The 23,036-nt window shown below is 39.7% G+C and overlaps 1 protein-coding gene across 10 annotated transcripts in view; it reads right to left on the bottom strand.

Moving 5' to 3' along the window:
* Window positions 1–23,036, bottom strand: part of khdrbs2 (KH domain containing, RNA binding, signal transduction associated 2) — a 101,904-nt gene that overhangs the window by 33,864 nt on the left and 45,004 nt on the right. For all 10 annotated transcript variants that reach the window (XM_017724574.2, XM_037538809.1, XM_017724573.2 and 7 more), the window contains exons 4-6: window positions 19,712–19,858; window positions 12,209–12,336; window positions 5,880–6,078 (exon numbers count right to left, since the gene is read on the bottom strand). In XM_017724574.2, coding sequence (XP_017580063.2) covers window positions 5,880–6,078; window positions 12,209–12,336; window positions 19,712–19,858 — 474 coding nt within the window. The remainder of the gene's footprint in view (window positions 1–5,879; window positions 6,079–12,208; window positions 12,337–19,711; window positions 19,859–23,036) is intronic.

The raw sequence follows: 23,036 nt of genomic DNA, 5'->3' as shown, positions 1-23,036 counted from the left end.
TGTTATGCAAACTGATGAGACTTTTGGCTAAATCTAAATCTTTTTATTACATTTTTTCTAAACAATGATCTAGACAAAGTTCCACAGATAACTCTGCAGTGACAGTGCAGCAACCCATTCAAACTGCGCTGCTGCTTCAATAAACCATGATAACATCAGTGTAGATTCTCAAGTCACCTGCAAAACCACACCACAAACAACACTAACAAAGACTAAAAGTGACATGAATACACAAATATGTTCCTGCCCACTGAACCTTGTCAAGTTACGTGAAAGCAGAGGCCTCCGTTTTGTAAGACCTTGAGCTTTTTCTGCATTTGTGAAACAAACATGTCAAATTCAAACTTTCAGACTGTCGTTATTTGAGTTATAAATACACAGTTGACTGAATCGTACCATTTCACTTAAAAAAAAAAAGCTTCAAACTTGAGCAAATGTCCAAATTTGGACTGCAAGAGCCCTTCGATGCTTTAGTCTCGTTACTATATAATATGCATAGTGCTATTTCATTTGTCAAGAGGAGATCAGATATAAGATGATCCAGAAAAAGTGATTCCTAACAAATATGCAAGCCCTGGTAGACCACCAGAACTGTCACAAAGAAATGAACAGTACTTTAAAAGTCAAGCTCCACTCTTACTTCAGATCTAAAAAAGCCATATTTTTCACCCCCTGCCAGAAGATTTAACACCATGGGTCTGAAAGGAAGTGTAGCTGTCAAGAATCAGTTACAGAGAAATTAAAACAGACAGAAAAGAAGAAAATTTGAAAAGAAGCCACTGGTGTTCTCAGAACAACAGACAGACCACCAGGTCCAGACCTCTTAAATATACTGACTACAGACTGCTGAATATGTTTTCTGATGCTAAAAATGAATAACTTGCAGGTAATGGCTGTTTTGACTAGAAATTAAATGAATGAGGGCTGCTCTCTGACTTTTGCACAGTACCATATTAGTTTCATAGTATTTACCAAATAATGTATAGTCGTCTAATGTGGTTGGTGTAGTGTAGTGATTAACACCTTTGCCTTTCACACTGTAGACTGGGGTTCAATCCCCCACCAGGGCAAGCACCCTATGCTATACCAATAAGAGTCCTTGGGCAAGACTCCTAACACCACCTTGGCCTACCTGTGTCTAAATGATCAAACTGTAAGAGCGTCTGCCAAATGCCATGAATGCAATAAGTCTTAAGATTAACTGAATAATACGCCAGTGTAAGAAGTTACAGTAGTTTTCAACATAATGTCTGTCAAACAAACAAAGACAAACAGATAATAAGAGATGAAGCATCTGCCCATTGACTTCTATTGTGAGTGCGTTTTATGTTGATGGGTCTGTCAGATACTGTTGACAGAGATTAGGTAGTACAATGGCTGGGTATGAAACATTACACTGATAAGTGGACCAGTCTAAAAAAGAGAAGCCTTGCTTTCTACAGTCCAAGGACAAAACTAAAACTGGTTTACTGTTTCCATGAAACCCACTCATGTGACAGTGATGAAATAATAGCTAATTGCCAACCCTACAAACTGCCATCTGAACTTATAAAGGCAGAAAGATGACTTCTGCATTTGCATTTTTAAAACCTACACTCTAATGCTGCTACAGAGGGATGGGGTGGTTCAAACAGAGAGGGGTATCTGTGTGTGTTACAGCAGAGTGATAAGCACTCTGAACAAACCCTTCCGCCGTGTGAGTAAAGCTGCAGCGCTAAGAGTGAAGAGAGGCGGTATTGTGATAGAGCCGGGTTGATCTACATAAGAACCATGATTAGCAGGGATTCAAAGCCCGTCAATCCAGAGCAACACAAGAGCACAGCAGTGACTGAAAACTCTCTGGTTATTCATGAGCATTCATTCTGTTGGCCTGGGTGAGTAATGGGCGCGCAAATCTTAAAGGACTCCAACATTTTTTTTTAGCTAAATCTTTATAGCTCACGGTTGATTAACATAGAGAATAATTTTGACTTAAAGCGTACTTATACTACAATAACTATGTCTGGAATACAATCATTTTGTCCACACCAACAGGCAAGTGCCCACAGACTTCTAATAATAATTCCTACAAGCAAATGTTGAGGTTATCAGCTCTTTTTAAAGGGACATTTGGCAAATTATACGGCAAAACATATGTGGACACCTGACCACTACACCTCAAATGAGCTTTTTGGACATCCCGTTACAAAACCACAGGCACTGAGTGCCCTCCATCCTTCACGACTATAACAGCCTCCACTCTTCCATAAAGGCTTTCCACAAGAAAGTGTTTTGAAGTGTATCTGTATGAACTTGTAAGCAATTAGTCAAAAGAGAGCTTTTGTAAGGTCAGTCAGAATAACAAAAAGATCCAGATACTTGAAAAACAATTATATTATGCTTCTACTTCATCATGTTGCAAACGCTGAGCTTTGACTCACTGTTTTCCCTCAGTGCTAATACCTCTATGACTTTGCTCTTGTGCACCAAAATGAATCAGTTCACCCTAAAAGGTGCAATGATGGCCTTTATCACAGTGTCTATTTCATGAGACAAGCTGACAACTTGACAGAGCACATCAATCATTCAAAGCTCTGCAGACGGTCTGTAGCTGTTAGGAAATTGGCTTCTTCTGCCTTACTGTACTCAAAAACTACTACGTAGCAAGCGTTTCCTTATGAAACTGTACCCAGTGTACTGCATGGAGAACTCACTCCCCCAGACCCCTGGGGACGTCTCTTCTTTACCATTATTCAGAGCCTCCTTTTGCTTCTTCTGCTTTCACTCTTCCTCCTGTCTTTGAATACACTGTTTGTGTGGATGCTGCCTTAGCCTATGCGTTGCTCTCCCTTTTTGCTAAATGTGCTGTTATGCATAGTCTTACTTATTGTCTTGTCTTGTGAAAGTAACAATAAAAGGCCACTGAGGTGTGAAGTATTAATTCTATTCTTATGTTAGCTTGCTCAAAATAGTAGTTTGTGACACAACTTTGTTAGATCATGTGCTTTACAAAATAAATGCTTACTACTTTCAATAATTCAATAACGTTATTTTCATCATGCCTTCCACCCAATAACTGCTGGGATATGCCCCAGCTCCCCAATCCCCCGGCCCCCCCTCCACAACCGAAAAGGATAAGCGTTTAGATGAAGTGTATGTGTGTATTTTTATCATGACCTGTCCAGGGTGTTTCCTGCCTTCTGCTTAATGACAGCTGGGACAGGCTCCAGCTAAACCCATGACGCAGAAGGATATGCGGCTTAGAAAGCGTGTGTGTATTTTCATCATGCAAATATTTTCATCATGCAAATAATGGACCAAGAATATAAATATGAATCTAAGACAAAATTTAAGCATCTAAACATGATGATGTGATTTCCATAAGGTGAACACAAATCAGTTTTCATCACTGATGTCCACTGAAGCAACAATACACGCATGTTCCACCAATTAAACATTCTAATTATAACGGTCCCACAGTTAAAAAATAAATTAATAAAGAAAGTATTCAGACCTTGGATATTTACAATGATTATGTTATGATATATTCAAAACCAAGGCATTAATTGAGATAGAAATTCCAATTTCTAGCATATTTTCTATTGTAAGGTGTCCGTCCCAAACCCTAAAAATATACATTTCAATTTGTTAAAACAATTTTACTTTAACGTGTTATTGTATAGGTGTGCCCCTGTGTTTTACAGCAGGAAGTGAGACTGCATCTTTGTTCCTCATGGCCACATGGTGAGAATGTTGATTCTTTTGTTTTTAAGTAAAAGTAGCCCAAAGTCTAAAACTCACTGCATAACCTTGAGAATTGTCTCTACTGAAACACATCTTCTGCAATTAAATAAACCTGTTTACTGTTCAAAGCTGTGTTTGCTAGTCATGAACTTGCTAGCGATTTGGAAGGGAAAGCAGGGAAAGCATTATATATACATACAGTATATGATGGACATGACATGGCACAGTATGTATCAGGGCTACACTGTCTATTAGTGAAAACGTGGGATACAAAACACATCCCATGACATACAGTCACATCCCAATCCCCAGCAGAATTTGGTCTCCATGTGTTTTAGTCACTGAGTGTGCAATATAATTCAAAGCTTTATATATTAAGCTTCTTCCTGTATAAAAAAAGCCTCCGTGAAATATTGGCACATTTCACAATTTCACGAGAAAAGCTGTTAGGTCATTCTCAAAAGTCCAGTGTGTGGAGAAAATTGAGCACAGGAAAGAAGGACGAGCAGGGGAAGATTTGAGGGACGGGGGAAAATTGTAGTAAAAATCTGTTCTGGGCAAACTTCTCATTCCTTAATCCCCTGATATGTGTCTGCCTGCCCCTACCTGCCTTCCCCAGCCCCAATTACTGCAGAAAAATGTCCACACTTTTGGGCTCTCCAGCAGTATGGAGGGTCTCCAGCAGAACTCAATTCACTTCGGTAATGAGCCTGTGCTCTTACATTTCCCCATGCAGACAGCCCAATCTGCCACTGCGCAGCACACACACTGCGCTTTGCATAAGGCCAAAGCTCGGTGGAGATCGCCTCTGCGAAATATTGCTTTTTTCATTAGGCTGGGATTTGATGTTCACTTGGCTGAAATTTCTTGAAATAATCTTTTTGACCACATATGTACCTTCCATCTTTCAGTACCAATAAAAAAAATGTGATTTTAAGGTGTCTTTATATCCAGTGTTTCTGTTATTGTTGCTGGAAGCTCAATGTTGCAACTGTATGGGTAAAAACTGTGACACTCCCATATACTACTGAAAACATTTGTATGAGAATGTTCTACACCAGCACACACTTTCATCTATTTTATACCATACAGCTTGTATTCGGATGACATCACATAAAAGTGGGACCAAGAGTTATTGCTCCAAAGATAACAGTAAATACTGCAATTTCTCCAGCCAAAGTTGTCCTTTACATTTCTGTGTAGTTCGATGTGTTTACTGTATCTTGTGAACTATGACACCCATTTAAGGACAGAGTTGAAACGGCCCCGTATTTGACCGTTTTCAATCTGTCTGAATGTTCTCTGCCATTGCCAGTTCATTCAACCTTTGGTGAACAGAAAGGCCACATCAGTGAGTTTTTCCATTTTACCTCAGAGAATCTGAGATGTGCTATCTTAACTTTAGCCCCCGTGAAGCTTTTCTCACATTTTTCTGTTCATAAGCAAGACCGTCAATGTATCTAAAGGATTCTGTTTGGCTGCAAAGATCAAAATGTCATATTCTTAGCAGATGCTATGTCACTGAATTATAAACCAGCTTCCAGAAGATGTTATCAAAAATGTGAGACTTTAATGTATGATTAAAGGATAAATACCATTTAATCAGTTTTCAGAAGAAATGATTAGAAATGTGGGACATATTTCAATGAGTAAACAGCACTTAATCAGTTTTCAGAGGAAATTAGAAACATGGCTTCTTTGAATATATAAATACATAAACCACCTGATTATATAGAGCACAGATAATAACTCTGTGGATTTTAGAACTATGGGCAGCGTGGTGGCGTGGTGGGTGGCCTCACAGCGAGGAGGGCCTGGGTTCGATTCTCCGGCCGGGTTATCAGGGTCCTCTCTGTGTGGAGTTTGCATGTTCTCCCCATGTCTTTGTGGGTTTCCTCCGGTTTCCTCCCACAGTCCAAAGACATGCAGTCAGGCCAACTGGAGATGCTAAATTGCCCCTGGGTGTGAGTGACTGTCTGTGTCTGTCTGTCTGCCCTGCGATGGACTAGCGACCTGTCCAGGGTGTATCCTGCCTTTCGCCCGCCCCCCCCCCCCCCCCGCGACCCTGACGGAGAAGCGGCTTAGAAAATGGATGGATGGATGGATTTTAGAACTTTCAAACCACATAGCAGAAAACCTTCTGTACAATTACTTACATAGTCATCGTAGGCTTCATGTGTAGCCTGCAGTAGAGGGGCTCTATATCCAGGGGTCCCTGCTGTTCCTCTGGCTCTGGGGGTCGAAACTCCTCTAGCTAGCATGGTGGTGGGTAGGGAGGTGCGTGTACCAACAGTTCCCCCAGGAGCTGCAGCTCCACGGCCAGGGGGAGGAGGGGGCACTGCTCCTCCGCGACCCCTGTCCAGGGCAAAATATGAACAAAAAACATTGTTTACTTTCTAGAATGTCACTCTAGGCTGGGACCATGAAAAGGTCCATGCAAAAGAGTAAGAATAGCACTGCCATTCCATGCAGCTTCATTAAACCGCTTAGGTTCTCTGCTGAAATGCGGATTGATATACTAATTAGAGTACTGTAAGGCTAGGATGTGAAATAAGTACTGTGCTCAATCCCTGCTACAGTCAGGAAAACACTCTATAAATAATGCTGACTCTGGCTAAAGAGAGTTCCTGTGAACATCAGCATAAGCAGCCTTTTCTGTATAATAAAGTGCTGCAGTGCTGTGATAGAAAGCTGCTGAAAGCTGCAGCAATAAAGGCCCCAATTGAGATCATACAGGCCCCAACGAAACCTTAGCTTTAGCTCCGAGTAACTTTCGCGTTGCTATGCTGTTTAAATGTAATTACGTTATTAAACACTTACTTACATAGCAAGCTGAACACTGAATTACATCTGCATGTGATTAGGCTACATTCTGCATCAAGTCTGTACTTCTGTCTTTTTTCCATTTGACTTCAAACATTATAATATAAAGGATGTTTTTTTTCAGCAAAACAAGGCTGCAGAACAATCAGTGCTTCTATGCCTAGCCATATGGGCTTAACATTAACAGAAGCACTGCAAACTGATAAAACCTTTGACTGTAAACTATAAACTGACAGATAGAAAAGACACATACTCAGCTTCTTTGCATTCCCAGTCTTACATGACTACTGCATTATGTATATGATGTTCCATCTATTGTGCTTTACGCCACCCTCACAGTCCCTTATGCAGCACTGTAATTGCATCTGTACACTGTGTTCTGTATGTATGCTGTATAAAATCCCTCTTGCACATGGCTCATGTGGGAACAATCATCTTTTCAAACATAAAAGAAATTAGATTTTCTTCTGCTCTCATACTTTTACGCTTTGCTGCCTGAAAACCCGTAGCTGATTTTTCATGAGCGCAGATGATTGAAAGGTTGGAAATCCATCTGTTTATTAAGGGCGGATCAGGAGTAAACCATGCATGAAGTATGGCATTTAATATGGTCGTCTTGGTTGCTGAGCAGTCGTTCCGAAGCAAGGGGGAGGTGAGAGCTGTGATGTGAACCCCCACAGCATCAGGCAGCACAGCTGCAATATTTTACTGATGCATTTAGTATTAGAGATATCAGAGAGTAAATGGAGCCTGCAGTAAGTGAACAGGGTCAGTAAGTGTTTAAAGTTATTGTTTTCATATTTAGAGATGCATGACGCTGTGTCTAAGGCTTGGACAAATGATAAAGGGCTAAAAGGACTCGCTCTAATGTCCAAAGGGCCAAGTGGACTGTCATAGTAATAGCATTATAGTAAGCAGAGATGAATTGCAATGGGCCAAACATGGGTCAAAGCCAGATCTTCCCAAAATCAGCCTAAGCCCCCATTCATTCTGTTTGCCTTCTAATGAGATTCCTCAGCTGCTCAGCATAAATGCATATGACCTCTGCACATGTTCTGTCCAGGGTGAACCAGCCCTTAATGAACCCAGTCCCGCTATCATTAATAACAGAGCTTGTGTCTGCTTCAAGCCATTCGCACCAGTTCTTTCACATGCAATTTCATTTTCTTGATCATGATGAAATGAAGCATTTTAAACAGGAACATTTATAGAAGTCATTATTAGTGGAGCAATCAAATTTCAAATGCACAAGAGCTCAGAAATGCTTGCTCAATACTCTGGAGATTTATGAGCCTCAGTTACAGTATTTTTACAGTATCCTTTAAATCAGACGTTTCCTGCCTCTTCATATGTGTCAGCTCTTTCATCAGGTCCTCAACAATAAGTCATTGTTGTCACTGCCTTCTAACCTCATGGTGAAATGCTATTCAACAGGGCATGTAGTTCTGGGACTGTGAGAAGTAGAAAAATATATCACATATGTATATAAATTATAGGTGTCTTCATGACTAAGCAAATTATTTTTGCGTAATTAATCACAATTAATCGCATCTGTCTTATTTACTCAGTTTTTTTTACCTTTTAAAAAGTGCATTTTGTGATGGGTATATAAGAGGACAAAGGATGTGTCACCAGAATGTATTAATTACTTTCAATAACTTGATAATATTAGACCATCAGATGTAAATTAGCATGAAAATCGTGATTTCCACAGGGGGGAGCATTTTCCAATCAGTTTCCAATCCAGTGAGAGCAACAGCGGCTGCATGTTAAAGCCAATATGTCTTTATATAATATATTTCATAAACACAGTCAATGGTTCCAACTCCTCCAGTGTTTACTATACTTATATTACTGATATTCTCAGCATTAGTGCTGTGTTTTGCTTACTTACAACTAACAAATTTATCATGGCATCAGCTGGAAATAACTTTTGGTTTTACAGTGAAAGTCATCTATAATAAGAGTCCACAAGCAGCAGGGGTTTAGGATGGGTCAAACCAGGATTACACAATAATGCCATTAAAAAATAATGGTGTAATCGTTTAGCATGTGAACACATTATTAATATATTACCTTTGACACAATTAGTATAATTATACATATAATCGTTTCTGAAACAAAACACTGCATCTGCTTTTTTGTCTTTATTTTGAAAATACTTGATGTCCTTTACATTGTATTAGGATTTCATTATGAATGGACCACAAACCTGAGATACAATCTTTTTATATATATATTTCTACATAATACACTAATATAATCCATGATATTCAGAGTTCATTCAGTTCTCACAATGCACACATACTGGAATATGACTGGCTAATATTATGCTGTTGTATGCTCTACTTTAAGCCAGTTAGATTTGCGCAACACTGGCTTTAGCTGATTTTACCATTTTTCTCATTACATGATCACAAAAATCTTTTATTTTCACCGTAGACTTTGACCAGTTTCCATTTTTATCCTAGACAGGTTATTAAACCTCCATAATGTCTGGTAGGAGGAAACAGTAAACAGTAGACTGTTCAAAAACACTGCAGTCTTCATCTGTCTTACGCTCTTCCACAGTATAGCCCTGGTTTTGTGCTCCTTTCTACAGTTTTCAAACAGCAGCATGTAGAACACACATATTTTAACATATACTGAAATTCAGCTGAGAACAGCTCTCGCAGGTAATATCGGAGCCGCAGGGCATGAACTATGCTCTTCCTAAAATTCAGTTTTATTTATTTTTAAACATGCTTTCTAGAAATCCCTGGAAGGCCTTCTTTCAGGATCGTAAAGCAACACATCATAAGGTTTTACTGTTATTCAGTAGTACCTTGTGAAAATTCAAAAGCCCCATTCATCCTGTAGGTGTGGGTGTGCACAGAGTTGGGATAAGTAATCCCAAATCAAGGTCCTTTAGAACCAAACTTTCAAAAAAGTAAAAAAAAAAAAACCCTTCTGCTAGATGTTCTTCTCCGTTTGAGTTGCATAGACTGTATGCAAAATAAAACATGGCTAGAGAAGCCTGTGCTGTACAGCCTACACATGAACTTGTTTCACATGCAAAAATTCCTTAAGAGAGTGAAAATTTTAAGTCAATTTAATTTTATAAGTAAGAAGGATCTCCTGGCACTTCTCCCACAACTTCATTATGCCAGCGCACAAGCAGATGCCCAATAGTAGGCTGCATGCCGCACAATAATAATAGTTTGTATGTACCTCGAGGAAGGTATTTCTCCAGATTAACTCTATATTTAATGCAGAACTGGTGAGCAGCAGACATTTGGATGGATGCAGATCTCCATTCCATCTTCTCATATTCAAATGCACTCAAAAAATTCTCCCCTCATCAGCTCTCTCATTATCTAACCCCCACTGCTTTTCTGGAACACCTTCTTGGAACACCATAAGGAAAGTATCAAGGAGTGGAGGAGCTTTGGGTTTGAATTGATGAGAGAAACATGTGATGGGGCTGTATTTTACCACCTGAGGTAGTCCAAGCTGTCGCTCTGTCAAGGGAATTCTCACTCTTCTGAGAGCAGTGCAAGCCGGGGCAAGCGTAGAACATATGAAATATAAATTAAAGAAAGGAACATGTTTAAGATATGAAAGGCTTGAATAATGTATGATGATAAGTTTAAGATGTGCATTTGATGAGTGGCAATTACGGTTTCATCTGATAACCTCACACAATCACTTCGAGCCAGAGGTGCTTAGGGCACTTTCATAATCACGCACTGCGCAGATGTGTTGAGTGTAAAATCCTGGCTTTACTCAGCAGGTCGCATTTAAACAAAGGTTCCCTCAGCTCTCACCTGTGATGAGTTCATTCTTTGATAACTGCTCTGAAAGTCTTTGAAGCAAGTAAAAGCACTGGATTTCAAAGGCAGCATGGATGATTTAAAAGATGAGCTTAGAGCTTAAAATATTGGTATGAACCCGATGAGACCTGACTTTTCATGTCAGGTTCTGACATTATTTCCCAGATATTTGTCAAGCTTTAGAATTTACATTCAGTTTTCTCCTAGATGGTATTCTCTAACTGAGTTTTTCTCCCTACTGTATTCTTCCTTCCTACCCTACGTAATTTTGGATGTGACACGTTGGAGTCACTCCTCTGGTTGCAATGAGGTTTGTCGAGGCTCAAAAAGCCAACGTGAAAATAATACATTATGTTAAGTTTATCCAGACAAAAAGCTACCGATGTCCTGATGTGATTCAAGGGAGTGGATTCAGGCATATTTTAATGCAATGGGTGCTCTGATCATAGTTCTGATCCTACGGTTCTATTTTTATTTTTTCTTGCATTCGACTTAGGGCACTAGAGATGGGGTAAACTGTCATTATCCACAACATGCAGCAGTGAGGTGCATTTTCAGAAGATAAACAGATCTTAGTGACTTATTTTAAAATGGAAAATGAACAATTGCAGTATCTGAAGCAACAGTATTTCCACTGTGTTTCAGCTAGTAATGGTTCACATACACGTAAAATGTGAGCAAAAAGCTGTTATGTCTGCTTTCTGTGAGCGGCACACTATCCGAAGCATGGCCCAAATATGCTCCTTCCATCTTTTCCACACAAAAACAAGTGAAAATGAAGCTCTCACAGAAATGTTCTGCTTTAACGGCCATGCTCCACGCCACACTGGGTTTTAAACCAGTGTTAGCAGTAGCAGAGCACACAAAGCTAGGTCAATAGGTCAATCAAACTGGATTATCATTATCAATAAGCAATGCACATTATGTATGTATAGATGACAGTACAGAATGTCACCTTGGTGGCAAGTGGTTGAACTACAGATGAAAACAAAAAGCTTGGGCTGGTATCAGCTGATACTAAACATTTAATCATTCAGATCAGAGGGCAAAACACTGGATTGGGACATTCCTGCATCCATTTAAGATGTTTGAAAGCACTAACTGATGATGTATTTAATTTAACCCCTTAACTGGCAGCAGGCTGATGCATCCACTCCTTATGCCCATAAATTACAAACAGCTACTCTACATTACTTTTTATGCAATTACTGACAGTGTTGGGAGGGTTACTCTCTAAACGCATTCTGTTACAGAGTATTGATTACTTGTCTTATAAATGTCAAATTTACCAAAGTGAATTTCAATGAAAGGTGAAAGTCTGCATGTATGTGGTTTGAATGTAATGCTGCCTTTAATCACCTTGTATTCATAATGTACGTGTATTCTAATATCTGTCTTTTTTACTGTAACTGTAATGGAATATAATTACCCTTCTTCTTGTATCCTGATACACCGTCACAACATGTATTCCATTACTACCAACCTTGATTACTAAATAATAAGCCTTAAAATATAATAATCCTGTGAATTTAAATCGATAAACTTAATTTTCTGACAAATGAATGTATTTTTTTTTGTTTATTGATTATCTGCTGCCAGCTGTCACTGTTGCTAGGGTACTTAACACTGTGGTTAAGGTAACTTAATAGATGCAATCATCTGTTATCATCATCAGGAATGTGGAGCTTTATTCAGTCTCCAGCTGTCGGACAGAATCGGTCAAATATGCGAAAGGTTTGGAATATATACTTAGTGTCGTTGGCCGGTTCAGGTCCAGCTCAAGCAAAAGGTCTTTGGATATATTTTGGTTTTTGGACCAAAATTTCAAGTCTGGATGGTCTGAACCATACCGTGTAGAAGCTGTGGAGGTGAGCCGTATGCTGCGTCCTCGCACGCTCCTCCCTCTGCTTGGGTCATCAGAGCCGTTCAGATAGGAGAGTTCGCGGAGCTGCTCTTGCCTGATCTCATCGTTGTAGTCCTGCGGGAAGAGAAGGCAGCGTGCAGAACATTAAATAAGCCAGTAGATTAATCCTCCACATCATAATAGCTTCTGTCAGCTGTCACACGAGCCTACAGATACACTGCTCTTAAAAGTGGTGGAAAAAGAAACAAATGATTCACTTGGATGAACATTTTTTGAAGAAATCAATGTCAAAGTGACTGAGCCTTAAATGCATTGCCAGATTAGCAGAGTGTAGGCCAGGAGTTTTAAATGTGCTGCCAGGAAGTTTTTCTCTCGCCCTCTGCAGCACCAAGCTGAGATAAAAAGCCTAAGCGGCGTATGCTAGTTCATCCTAAACGCCAAGGCATGCTTTCACCAACTTTTTCTGCGAAGCATTTTATTGGTTTTTAAACACATTAGTCACGCCGGGTGTTCGACTAAATGTGGTATATCAGAAGTTATATTTGTCCATGCTTTGTTGGTGTTACTGCTTGCCGGTTTCTAGCAGATGATGAATGGCGATTTTATGAACGGCGTGACGCTGCGCACTTTACTATTTTCCCCACTCTATCACATTTAATTCATAATATTATCCAGTTCTATATAAGTTGCAAATGATCAAACCCCGGGGAGAACTCCCATAATAGCTTATATATAGAGTCCTGACTGCTCCGGCTTTGCATGCGGTGTAGGATCCTGCGATGTATGCTGCTGCATGCGGCACACAATTCAGACGCAAAGGCAAAGGTGCGCATATATCTTTCATTTAGATAGTAAAGGGGACACATAAGAAGGAGAGAAACAAAGAGGTGGCTTATTAACTTTGCTTGACATCAGCTATCAGCACATTGTTGTGAAAGAATCCTGGTACTTCCTGCATTTATAAAGTCCCCCTCTCTCATTTGATTGAACATGACAGGGCCCTGAATCACAAGGCCGATTACAGCGTGGATAGCGCTTATTTTATTATCTTGTCAGTGCCACAAGCAGATAAATGGAGCCTCATTTCCACAAACCACTTATTCCCCTTCCTGTTTGCTGTAACAGCTGGGCACAGGCAAATATTAGAAATGGCAGTTAGATGAGAGTGGCCTTTTCATGGAGATCCAGTCAACAATCAATAAGGACCATGCTGCTTGGGATTTAGAACTTTAGCAGCTTTTCTTCTTTAGTTCTGTGTGTGTGTGTGTCTCTGTGTGTGTGTGTGTGTGTGTGTGTGTGTGTGTGTGTGTCTCTCTCTTTTTATTTTTATAAGATGCAAAAATCTATTCATGTATTTTGCAGACTGACTTCACTGTTCATTGAGCTGCATCATGACAAGATCATGCTACACTGTAAAAAAAGAAAAGTGAGGTCAGCTTGAAGCAACTTGCACCTAACTTACATTTTCAGTACTTCATGATGCCCCAATTTCCCTTTTCTTCCAATTTAGCTATTGCCAGTTTGATCTCCCCATTACATAGCACCCCCAGCCTGAGGGGCAAGGGCCTCCTCCTCTTAACGGAGCCGCACACCATACATCACTGAAAACATTGTTTTTAATGAAGGTGCAAACACCAGTGCAGACGCCAAGCACCATCCAATTTCTCAATGTCACAGTGTGCCACTCAGCATTTGACATTACTATGGCTTCGATAAATCCATTCATTTGGAAACTAAAAAGTGCAATTAGTACACTGAAATAAAATACATCAACTTAAAAACCCCAAATATTTGTAAACTGAAAGAAAAAAGGTGTTCATGTAACATGTTTATTACACGTGGGCCTGATGTACACATCTGAATCAAATGAACTCAGCTTTCTTCTTTTTTCAGTGAGTTCGTCAATAACGAAACATTTCACATCATACACAATGGCTCTTTCAACAAATTAAAAATACAACGCAATATCAAATATCAACCCTACATTCTAAATCACACTATTATCAAGATCAGCAATGCCATAAAATGCCTTTCGCATTTCCCTCAAAAATGATGCTTTACACGGCTTGAAAGAAACAGCAAAACTTAGATGACCAGCTAAGACCTACTATGTAGATTCTACAAGAATATTGCATTTCTATTCAAGTCATTTCTCCTCTAATGATAAAGCAAAGATAAATGAGTCAGAACACAAAGAAGCAGTCTAGTCATCAGCCAAGTCAGATATGCAGAGGTATAAAGCATGTTTACAACTCCTGAAACAGCAATAGCCATGGACATCGGTGTAGTCAGAAACCTCTGTCCACAGAAAAATACAAAAACTCCAGCCAGGACATAAAACACTGTTTTCATGCAGGTGGGAGGCCAAAAACGTGGAAAAAGAAAGTACCTTTCAAAAAATATCCTTATCCCTGTGGATGAGCAGGTCTGTGTGTAGTAGCCCTGCTAAAAAAAAAAACTGGCATAGACCAGCTTGAATTTCATGCCCTTGAATTTCATGGCCTAAACTAGTCTAAGCTGGTTTATGCTGGTCTGGTTTCGGTTTAGCTGGTATTGGCTGACCAGCATATCAGCATCCAAAACACAACATATGCTGGTTTTGCTGGTGGCCAGCATACTAAGTTCCATTGCCTCTGACCAGCCTACCAGCATCCAAAACATGGTCTACAGTGTTTTATAGCAGAGAGTGCACTAGCATTGAATAGGCGTAATTTATCTGGGCAGATTAGACAAATATACAGCTCATCCCTTCAGGCAAATGTGTTTATTTTGCCAAACAAAATAAAACTCAGACAGAAACACGCTGCTTTAAACGTCTGACTACAGTTTTACTGTAGTTTACACAGGCAGCTTTGTCTCTTACTGCTGCTAATGCATTTCTCAAGATCCTCATGTATGACTGCTGCGCTGCCATCAAAGGTAAGCTAAGTTTTGCACATCTTACATGAAGCTGTATTTTTAGATGATATTACAGTGTTTCCAAATTTTTTTATTGTTTAGTTGTGCACAGACCTGTACATCGAGTCTGTGAGGAGGTAGTAAACTGATGCCAAACATGATCAATGTAGGTTTAATGTAGTTCAATTCATGTAATTAAGAGCGTAGAATGTCTTGGTCTTTATTGTGACACAGTCTATGCAGTATGGCAGCACTAATGTATCTGCTATGTGATGCTACTTGAGGCAATGCAACACTGCATGGCACCGTACAGTGAGAACGTCTGGTAAACACCTTTAGACTCCTGAATGCAGAGGATTAAGGTATCACCAGGACTTAAACTCATGATCTCATTTCTCCTGATCATCTGGCAGTCAGACAGTTGCATTGAACAGATTGAATTACGTTATACATGCAACGCCAGTGAGACGTCACTACATTAGCAGGTTAGGTGGTTGGATAGTGTAGTGGTTAACACCTCTGCCTTTTACACTGTAGACTGGGGTTCAATCCCCACCTGGGCAAAACTCCCTACACTACACCAATAAGAGTCCTTGGGCAAGACTCCTAACACTGCCTTGGCCTACCTGTGTAAAATTATCCAATTGTAAGTCGCTCTGGATAAGAGCGTCAGCCAAATGCCGTAAATGTAAAATTAGCAGCACTAGTGCTTCTCTGCACTGGGACTGACCCCTGCTCTCCCACGCAGGAGACAAGTACCTTAACTCTTAATCTAAACTGACAATTAGAAACACACATTCAAAGCTCAAAAACTGTTCGATCCTGAACTGCAAGGATGTGAAAACACTTTAAATCAGTATTACGACTATTCTCACACTCAGTGTTGTGTTTTCAGTGTGCAAGGCAGTAAGGCAGTGCAGCTACTGTCACACCAGCCATGTATAAAAATGAATATGACACAAAAATATGTGTTTGTTCTTGTGTTACTATCTATATACATGCACATGTATATCGCAGCTGTCGGAACAAAACCTTGAATCTCCAAAATAGTAACTTTACAGGAGAAGAAAAAAAAATACTTCACTTTTAATGCAAGTCAATGGAAACGGGCTGTTTTCCAAGTCAGCCTGGGCTGTTAATTTTGGTCCATTCATCATGAAATTCACATACAATGTAAAGGGCAACAGGTATTTTCAAATTATGTCAAAATCTGAAAAACAAGACAAAAAAAAAAATGGATATAGTGATAGATATCCATTTATTCATTAGCGTCCGTATTTGCATCATATCCAGTCAGAGATTGGATCTGTATATAATCTATCGTTTCTCATATCGTCATTTTAAGGCTTTAAAATCCCTCTCAAATCGCGATGCGCTGATGCTAACAGACAGAATCTTTACTGAAAGTGCTGCAATGAAATAAAAATTAGAAAGACTTAGTTTTGTTTTTTTTTGAGGAAAAAAAAAAAAAAAACGTGTGACTGTGCTTATGATGAGTCTAGCCAAGTTGTGATGTCCCACTGTCCAAACCTGACCATGTAAATTCTGTGCAGAGCAAAATCTACAAGCATCTGAATACATTTATCAACTAAAATGTGCTTTGGAGGTCCAAAACACTCTTATATGGTACATTATTACCAATATCAGTTTACATTCCTTCCACTAGTCCTCTGGTCCTTCAATTGCCTGACAGCAGATCATTAACGAGCTGCGCTACTGAAATCCCAATAGAGATCTCTCAAGGCTTCTTTCGGTTAATCCCAAAATTAAGTTACATATCTGTCAGTCGGACCAAATCCTGTCCAAAAAGAAGGAGAAAGACATTCCTAACTTTAAATGTAAAGAGATTTTATTCCAAGCAATTTGATTCCACGTCCATCGGTCCATTCTTCATTGAATTTTCACACAATTTAGACAGCAGCAGGTGTATTCAAATTATGCGAAGAAAAACCGACAAACCAGAAGTCTGTATAATCGAGCGCATAGCTTTTCAGCAAAAACATTGACTGTCGCATCATTCTGGCTTCCTACACAAGCTACTCAGGAGCCCTTGACATTCTTGGAACAGCCACTCTTGCAAAGAGACAGACACATCTGCCTGAAATTTGCCAACTCATGGCACTCATCCCAGCTTTAGACTGTCTCCCTCCAACCAGGCAACAATCTCTAAGAAGAGCCACTTGCATACTGCCGTAAACTCAATATTCTGAAGCCAAGATATGCCATTACAAGAATTATCATATCCCATACTTCACGAAAGAAATGAATACATTTAGTGTACGTGCTGCAGTAGCAGCACAAGAAATGAATACATGCAGCACACAGTCATATTACGTATAATAAGAAGATTGTTGCTGTGTTGCAGAAACAATTGCTAGAGAACCCCTATGAAGAAATACATTGTGTTGTAAAATTATACAGTGATGGTTCTGAATATTTACTTGATTCGGATGTGTACATCATTTGCACAAAATATATCGCAGTTTCGTCACTGTCACAATTGGCTCCTCCCACTCCATGTGCTTTTTGTTTTGAACTTCCATGCGTGCGTTTGTTTTGGTCCAGCCCCCTTGTTTAATGAATCCACCCCTGATTGTCACCACCTGTTTTCTGCCTGTCCCTCGTTATCCCTGTGTTTTATAAGCCCCGTCTTTGCCCTTTGTTTTCGTTGGTCTTTGTGTTGGATGTTCTGTTTGTACTGTTTGATGTTCTGTTTAGATCTTGTTTGTTGTTTGATTCTTGGTTGAGGTTCAGTGTTTTTGTTTATCATGTCTGACCCGCATTCTCTCTGTATTGGCTACTTAAACCTGGGCTGTTACGAGTATGACCCTCGATTTGCCCTTAATAAATCTCGATTGACTCAGCACGTGCGTCCGCCTCCTTTCTCCACGTTAGTCGTTCAGCTGATCTACTCTTGGCAGTATTTATGTATATTCATGTATTTATGTTATTTTACTACTTTTTCAGTGTAGCTGCTCTGATGCATTTCGTATCAAATTGCTCCATAATATTATATTATATATAACATCTGTAATTTGGTGACTGAAGCCACTACTGCAAATGCATCGCTCTGTTGTACAGTACACAATACAACATCCATCACATGACTTTGTTTAACACTGACACGCCATTGTAAGCTACTTGTACTTTGTTATTTTTACTTATTCAAAGCAACTCAGCTGCAGTTTCATTGATATTACCTGGAATGCACAATAAAAAATGATGATCTATGAAAATTCATTTAAATGGAGAAAACTTGTTTTTACAAATGAACACTTCATATACTCCCCTACATTAATATCAACTGAGCCAGAACTTTATAGGCACTTTTTTCGCAAACAGAAACCTGGTCTTCATATTCTTGAGCCTTACCAGTAGTTCGCACTTGTTTATTTAATTTGACAGTAAGCCCAGTTTTCCAACCTGGCCCAAAGCCACATTAACATGTAAACTCCTTTAAATATCACTCACAAGCTTCTGTGGTCGTGACCTTAACAAAACATATGCAGTGAAATGTAAATTCAGAGCTTTGTAACAAAAGAAACAGCTTGAGAAAAAGGTGTGATAAGACATTACGAGCCTTCAGTGTGTCAAGGCTTTGCACTTTGGACACTTGCCATCTGTTTGAAATGTATGTCCAGTCTACAGCAGGGGTAAAAATGGAGTACAACACAAAGCCTTAAGTGAAGAAGCCTGGGCTGCGGTACTGCTGAGGAGGCAAAGCTGTGTTCAGAGGCTGAGGCTATGCTGTAAAGCCCAGGGCAGGACACGTAAAGCAGCACTAGGGTCTTTCTCTGAACATCTCTCACCCCGAGGCCACCATCTCACACAGCAGCACCCATATTTACAGTCTAGACCATGCACAGATATACAGTAGGCACATTAATTATTGGTAAATGCTTCAGGCCTAAGGAAAGACTGTGCATCACAGGGCTTTTGCCCTTCCACATTGCTTATTAACGTTTGAATACGTTATGCCTTGTGTTGGAGCCGTAGAAGGAAAAATGCTGAGAGAAAGTTCTTTTTTACTCTGTTAGAATATGTGCCTAACTCCTGTAATGGATGGAAAGAGAGTACAAGATAACTCAGTGGAATGTGAATAATAAACACTTGTCACCTGCATTAATGAAAAATAGCATACATGAGTAAATATCAATGCCGACTTCTCTGAGCTCAACCTTTCAGATTGTCAGTGGAAATGATGGACATCATGTTTTCTAGGCTAAAGGAGAAATGGACCATCCAGACTGTTACAAGCATAAAGGTCAACATCTAAAACACAACAGAGTTTAAAATATTCACACATGCTGCCACCGTCTTTGGAACTGAGGTCTGTAGAAAATTCCACAAGCGTACTCTGTCTGAAGGTTTTGCCAAGTCAGTCCCTCCAAATGACTGCACTGCTCCTTCCCTGTTGCTGTACTTAACCACAAAAGTAACTTTCAAAACCATTTTTTTTCCAATTACAATGTAGTAAGTAGTGGCTGAGATAGTTGGAGACTTAATCAGGGAACTGGAGCAAACTCAAGCTCATGTGCAGCTCCCAATTACCCTGCAGGAGTTAGAGTGAACAAAGTCTAAATGAACTTACAGGAACCAGGAATTTCTTAATCTCCTCCAAGGCATGGCTCATGCGGGAATAGGCCTCTCCAGGTGGTGCAAAGACTTCAATTAAAACATGGAGATCATTGCTCAAATGGGCGTATTTCGCCTCCCCACTTTTCCTCAGCTCTTCTTCCTGGAAATAAGAAAATTTGGTCAGATCACTCGTGTCTGGCTTTGCAGAAATTAAAAAAATATATTCACCCCAATCACTTGTCATGTCATTGAGATGATTATGTTCTCTGGGCAGAGAGCGCACCTTGATCAACTGAATTTCGCCACCTATGCTGATGAAACGCATCATCATTTTGAGCTCGAGTCATTTTCCGTCATCATAGTTTACAAAGTGAGTTTGCTGTTACGTTTCATTACTCACACTGAAACCAGAGATGTCTACAAACAAACAGGCAATAACCTTCCATAAAAATACAAGATGAAACATTGTGATACAGCGCTGAAGAAGACATAGCGATAATTTCATGCAGAGTAATATGCACAAAGAGAAATGTTGGAGTGGAGAGCTGTTCAACAGCAATAAACCGCCGCTGCCTCCTCTCAGATTAAATTCTCCCCAGGGAGGAGGAATAAGGAGGATATATCTGTTTCCAGCTTCCAGAGTAGCTCTGATTGCTGAAGGTCATCAGTAACTATTCTTCAGAAAGCTCATAATTACGGCAGCCTACATTACCTTCTCATGTTGATTACCTTTGGCTGTGGCTTGTACTCAAAGTCTGGAGAGCGCTGACAGCAGGGGCATTCAAAGATGCTTGATCTGTGATGTACACCCCTGCAACCTCTTCATTTCTGATGAACTCTAACTGATAACTGATGCAATGTTAACAAAATGTGACCCAATCACTTCATTTCTATCATGCACTACTTTGAATCAAGGTCAGAAAGCACTCTTTCTATTTTAATTCTTCCAAGTTACAATCATGTTTGGGTTATTTAACCCCTTAAACTACAAGGCCTGATATGTGGGTCCACAATTCAGTGTAAAAGTTGCCATCTACTCTGCAATGCATACAGTCTATATAGGGAGACATATATGGAGCCGCAAAAATGGTCCGTTTTTAAATTCAAAACCAACACATTTGCATACAGTATTTGGCCAAAAGTATGTGGGCACCTGACCATTACACCTATATGAGTTTGTTGAACATCCCGTTCCAAAACCACGCACATTAATGTGAAGTAGACCTCCCTTTAAGGCTCTCCCCTCTTCTTGAGAAGGCTTTTTATGGGCGTTTGTGCCCATTTGGTCAATTTTTGCGGCATTTGCGTGGTCATGCACTTATGTTGGACAACAATTCCTGGCTTGCATTCAACGTTCTAATTCATACCAAAGGTATTCAGTAGAGGACAAGGCCTTGTTCAGACCACCGGAGTTGATCTACACCAAACTAGTCAAATGATCATCTTTCTCTTTCTGGAGCTTGCTTTGTACTATAGAACAGGTAAAGGACTTTCCCAAACTGTTGCCACAAAGTTGAAACCATATAATTGTCTAAAATGTCTTGTCTAGCATTACCATTGTCCTTCACTGGAACTAAGGGGCTGAGGCCAAATCCTGAAGAGCAGCCCCAGACCATTATCCCTCCTCCACCAACTCTGTAGTGAGTGATTTTTACGAACTATGTGCATCAGCACTTGGCGGCCCCACTCTGTGAGTCTGTGTGGTCTACCACTTCATGACTGAGATGTTGTTGCTCTTAGATGCTTCCACGTCACAATAACAGCACTTACTGTTGACTAAGGCAGATCTAGCAGGCCAGAATTTTCATGAACTGACTTTTGGCAAAGGTTGCGTCATATGACACGGTCACGTTTAAAGTCACTGAGCTCTTCTGTGTGATCCATTCTGCCCAATGTGCTTAATGATATATACTTGTCAGTACTGGGAGTGGCTGAAACACCTGAACTCAATAATTAGGAGGGGTGTCCACGTACTTTTGGACACATGGTGTATATCCACTTATTCAGCAGCTTACAGCAGTTTAGCTAGGCTCACTTACGATCACATAACAAAAAGTGTTTCAGCCTACCTTTTAACTGAGGCACAATACAGGGCAGCCAATAAGAACAGAAGTCATTTACATACATATGTTTTAAAGGCACAGTAACAACAACAGCCTGTCTAATTCTAATGAAAAATGGCCAGGGAAAAATGAATGAATTTCCACTATTTTTTGGTAGCTGAATGAAACGAGAGGAGAAGTTCTGTTGAACAAATTGCAAACTCTGAACTTTCAGTCAAAAGTAAGAGATAATTTATTTTAATGTGAATTTAAGGACAGTTGTTGTGCACACAGTCTTGTTTTGCAAAAAGAAAAAAAACATTATTAATAAAATATGTAATTGAATAATTACATATGAATTGAACAGCAAAACAAAAGCAATATCTGCTGATTTTTTTACCGGATTAAGGTGCAAAATCTGTATTGTAATGTAGCAGAACAGAACTCCCCTCTGTCTATCTCTCTCTCTGTTTAGTGTTGCGCTGAAAGACAACTTTAAAAGTACAAGACTTTACCTCACAGCCTAAAAAATAGAAGGAAATAGTCTGCATAGACACACGAAGTAAGAGTATTTGCCTTATGTCCCATCTTCTCTGAGACAGAAGAACTTTCAGCCGGCTGACATTTTCCTGTCTCAAGTCTGAGCGCTTTAATCTCCCTTTATGTCAGTCCACCAGCAAAGCACTCTATTGTTTTAAAAGCCGACTCTGTCTTCCAGGATAAGTTTCAAAAGGTACTGAAGTGAGTCTGTCTAAGTGCGCGAGAACCCTCTACAGATATGACATAATGGCAAGTGTTTCCGTCTTTTTATTTATTCTCAATGGGTAAAAAGAGGAACATGCTGCACTGACAGCCACAGGATATTTGTACAGTATCAGTGGGCAGCTCTGATTACCAAACAGCAGATTTCACCTTCATGAATGCCAAGAACTCGCCCAGTTGCTCAGCTGTGAGATCAGTGAATGAAGTCAACAGAACAATGAACGCCTGTTAGAAAATACTTGCCTCAGTTAGAAAACAAAAAAAAACAAAAAAAAACAAAAAGGTGTTGTGTGACAATTTCATTTGACGAAGCTGATGATTCCCTCGACAGCCACAATAACGTCTTTGCCATGTACATTCACTTTCAGAAGTGATTAGTCAACTTTTCTATATTATGCAAACATAATTATCAAATTATACAATTGCACAAAGAGTTACATAATTAAATTCACTTTGAAATTACATTGTGTGGCCAATCCAAGTCTGCACTTTTAACTTTTTCCCATTTGCTTCAATATCAAGATGTCTCTCCAC

The sequence above is a fragment of the Pygocentrus nattereri genome, chromosome 5, assembly GCF_015220715.1.
Source record: "Pygocentrus nattereri isolate fPygNat1 chromosome 5, fPygNat1.pri, whole genome shotgun sequence".
Lineage (NCBI taxonomy): Eukaryota > Metazoa > Chordata > Actinopteri > Characiformes > Serrasalmidae > Pygocentrus > Pygocentrus nattereri.
The sequence above is the reverse complement of the archived record's forward strand: the minus strand, read 5'-3'. Positions and strand labels throughout refer to the sequence as shown.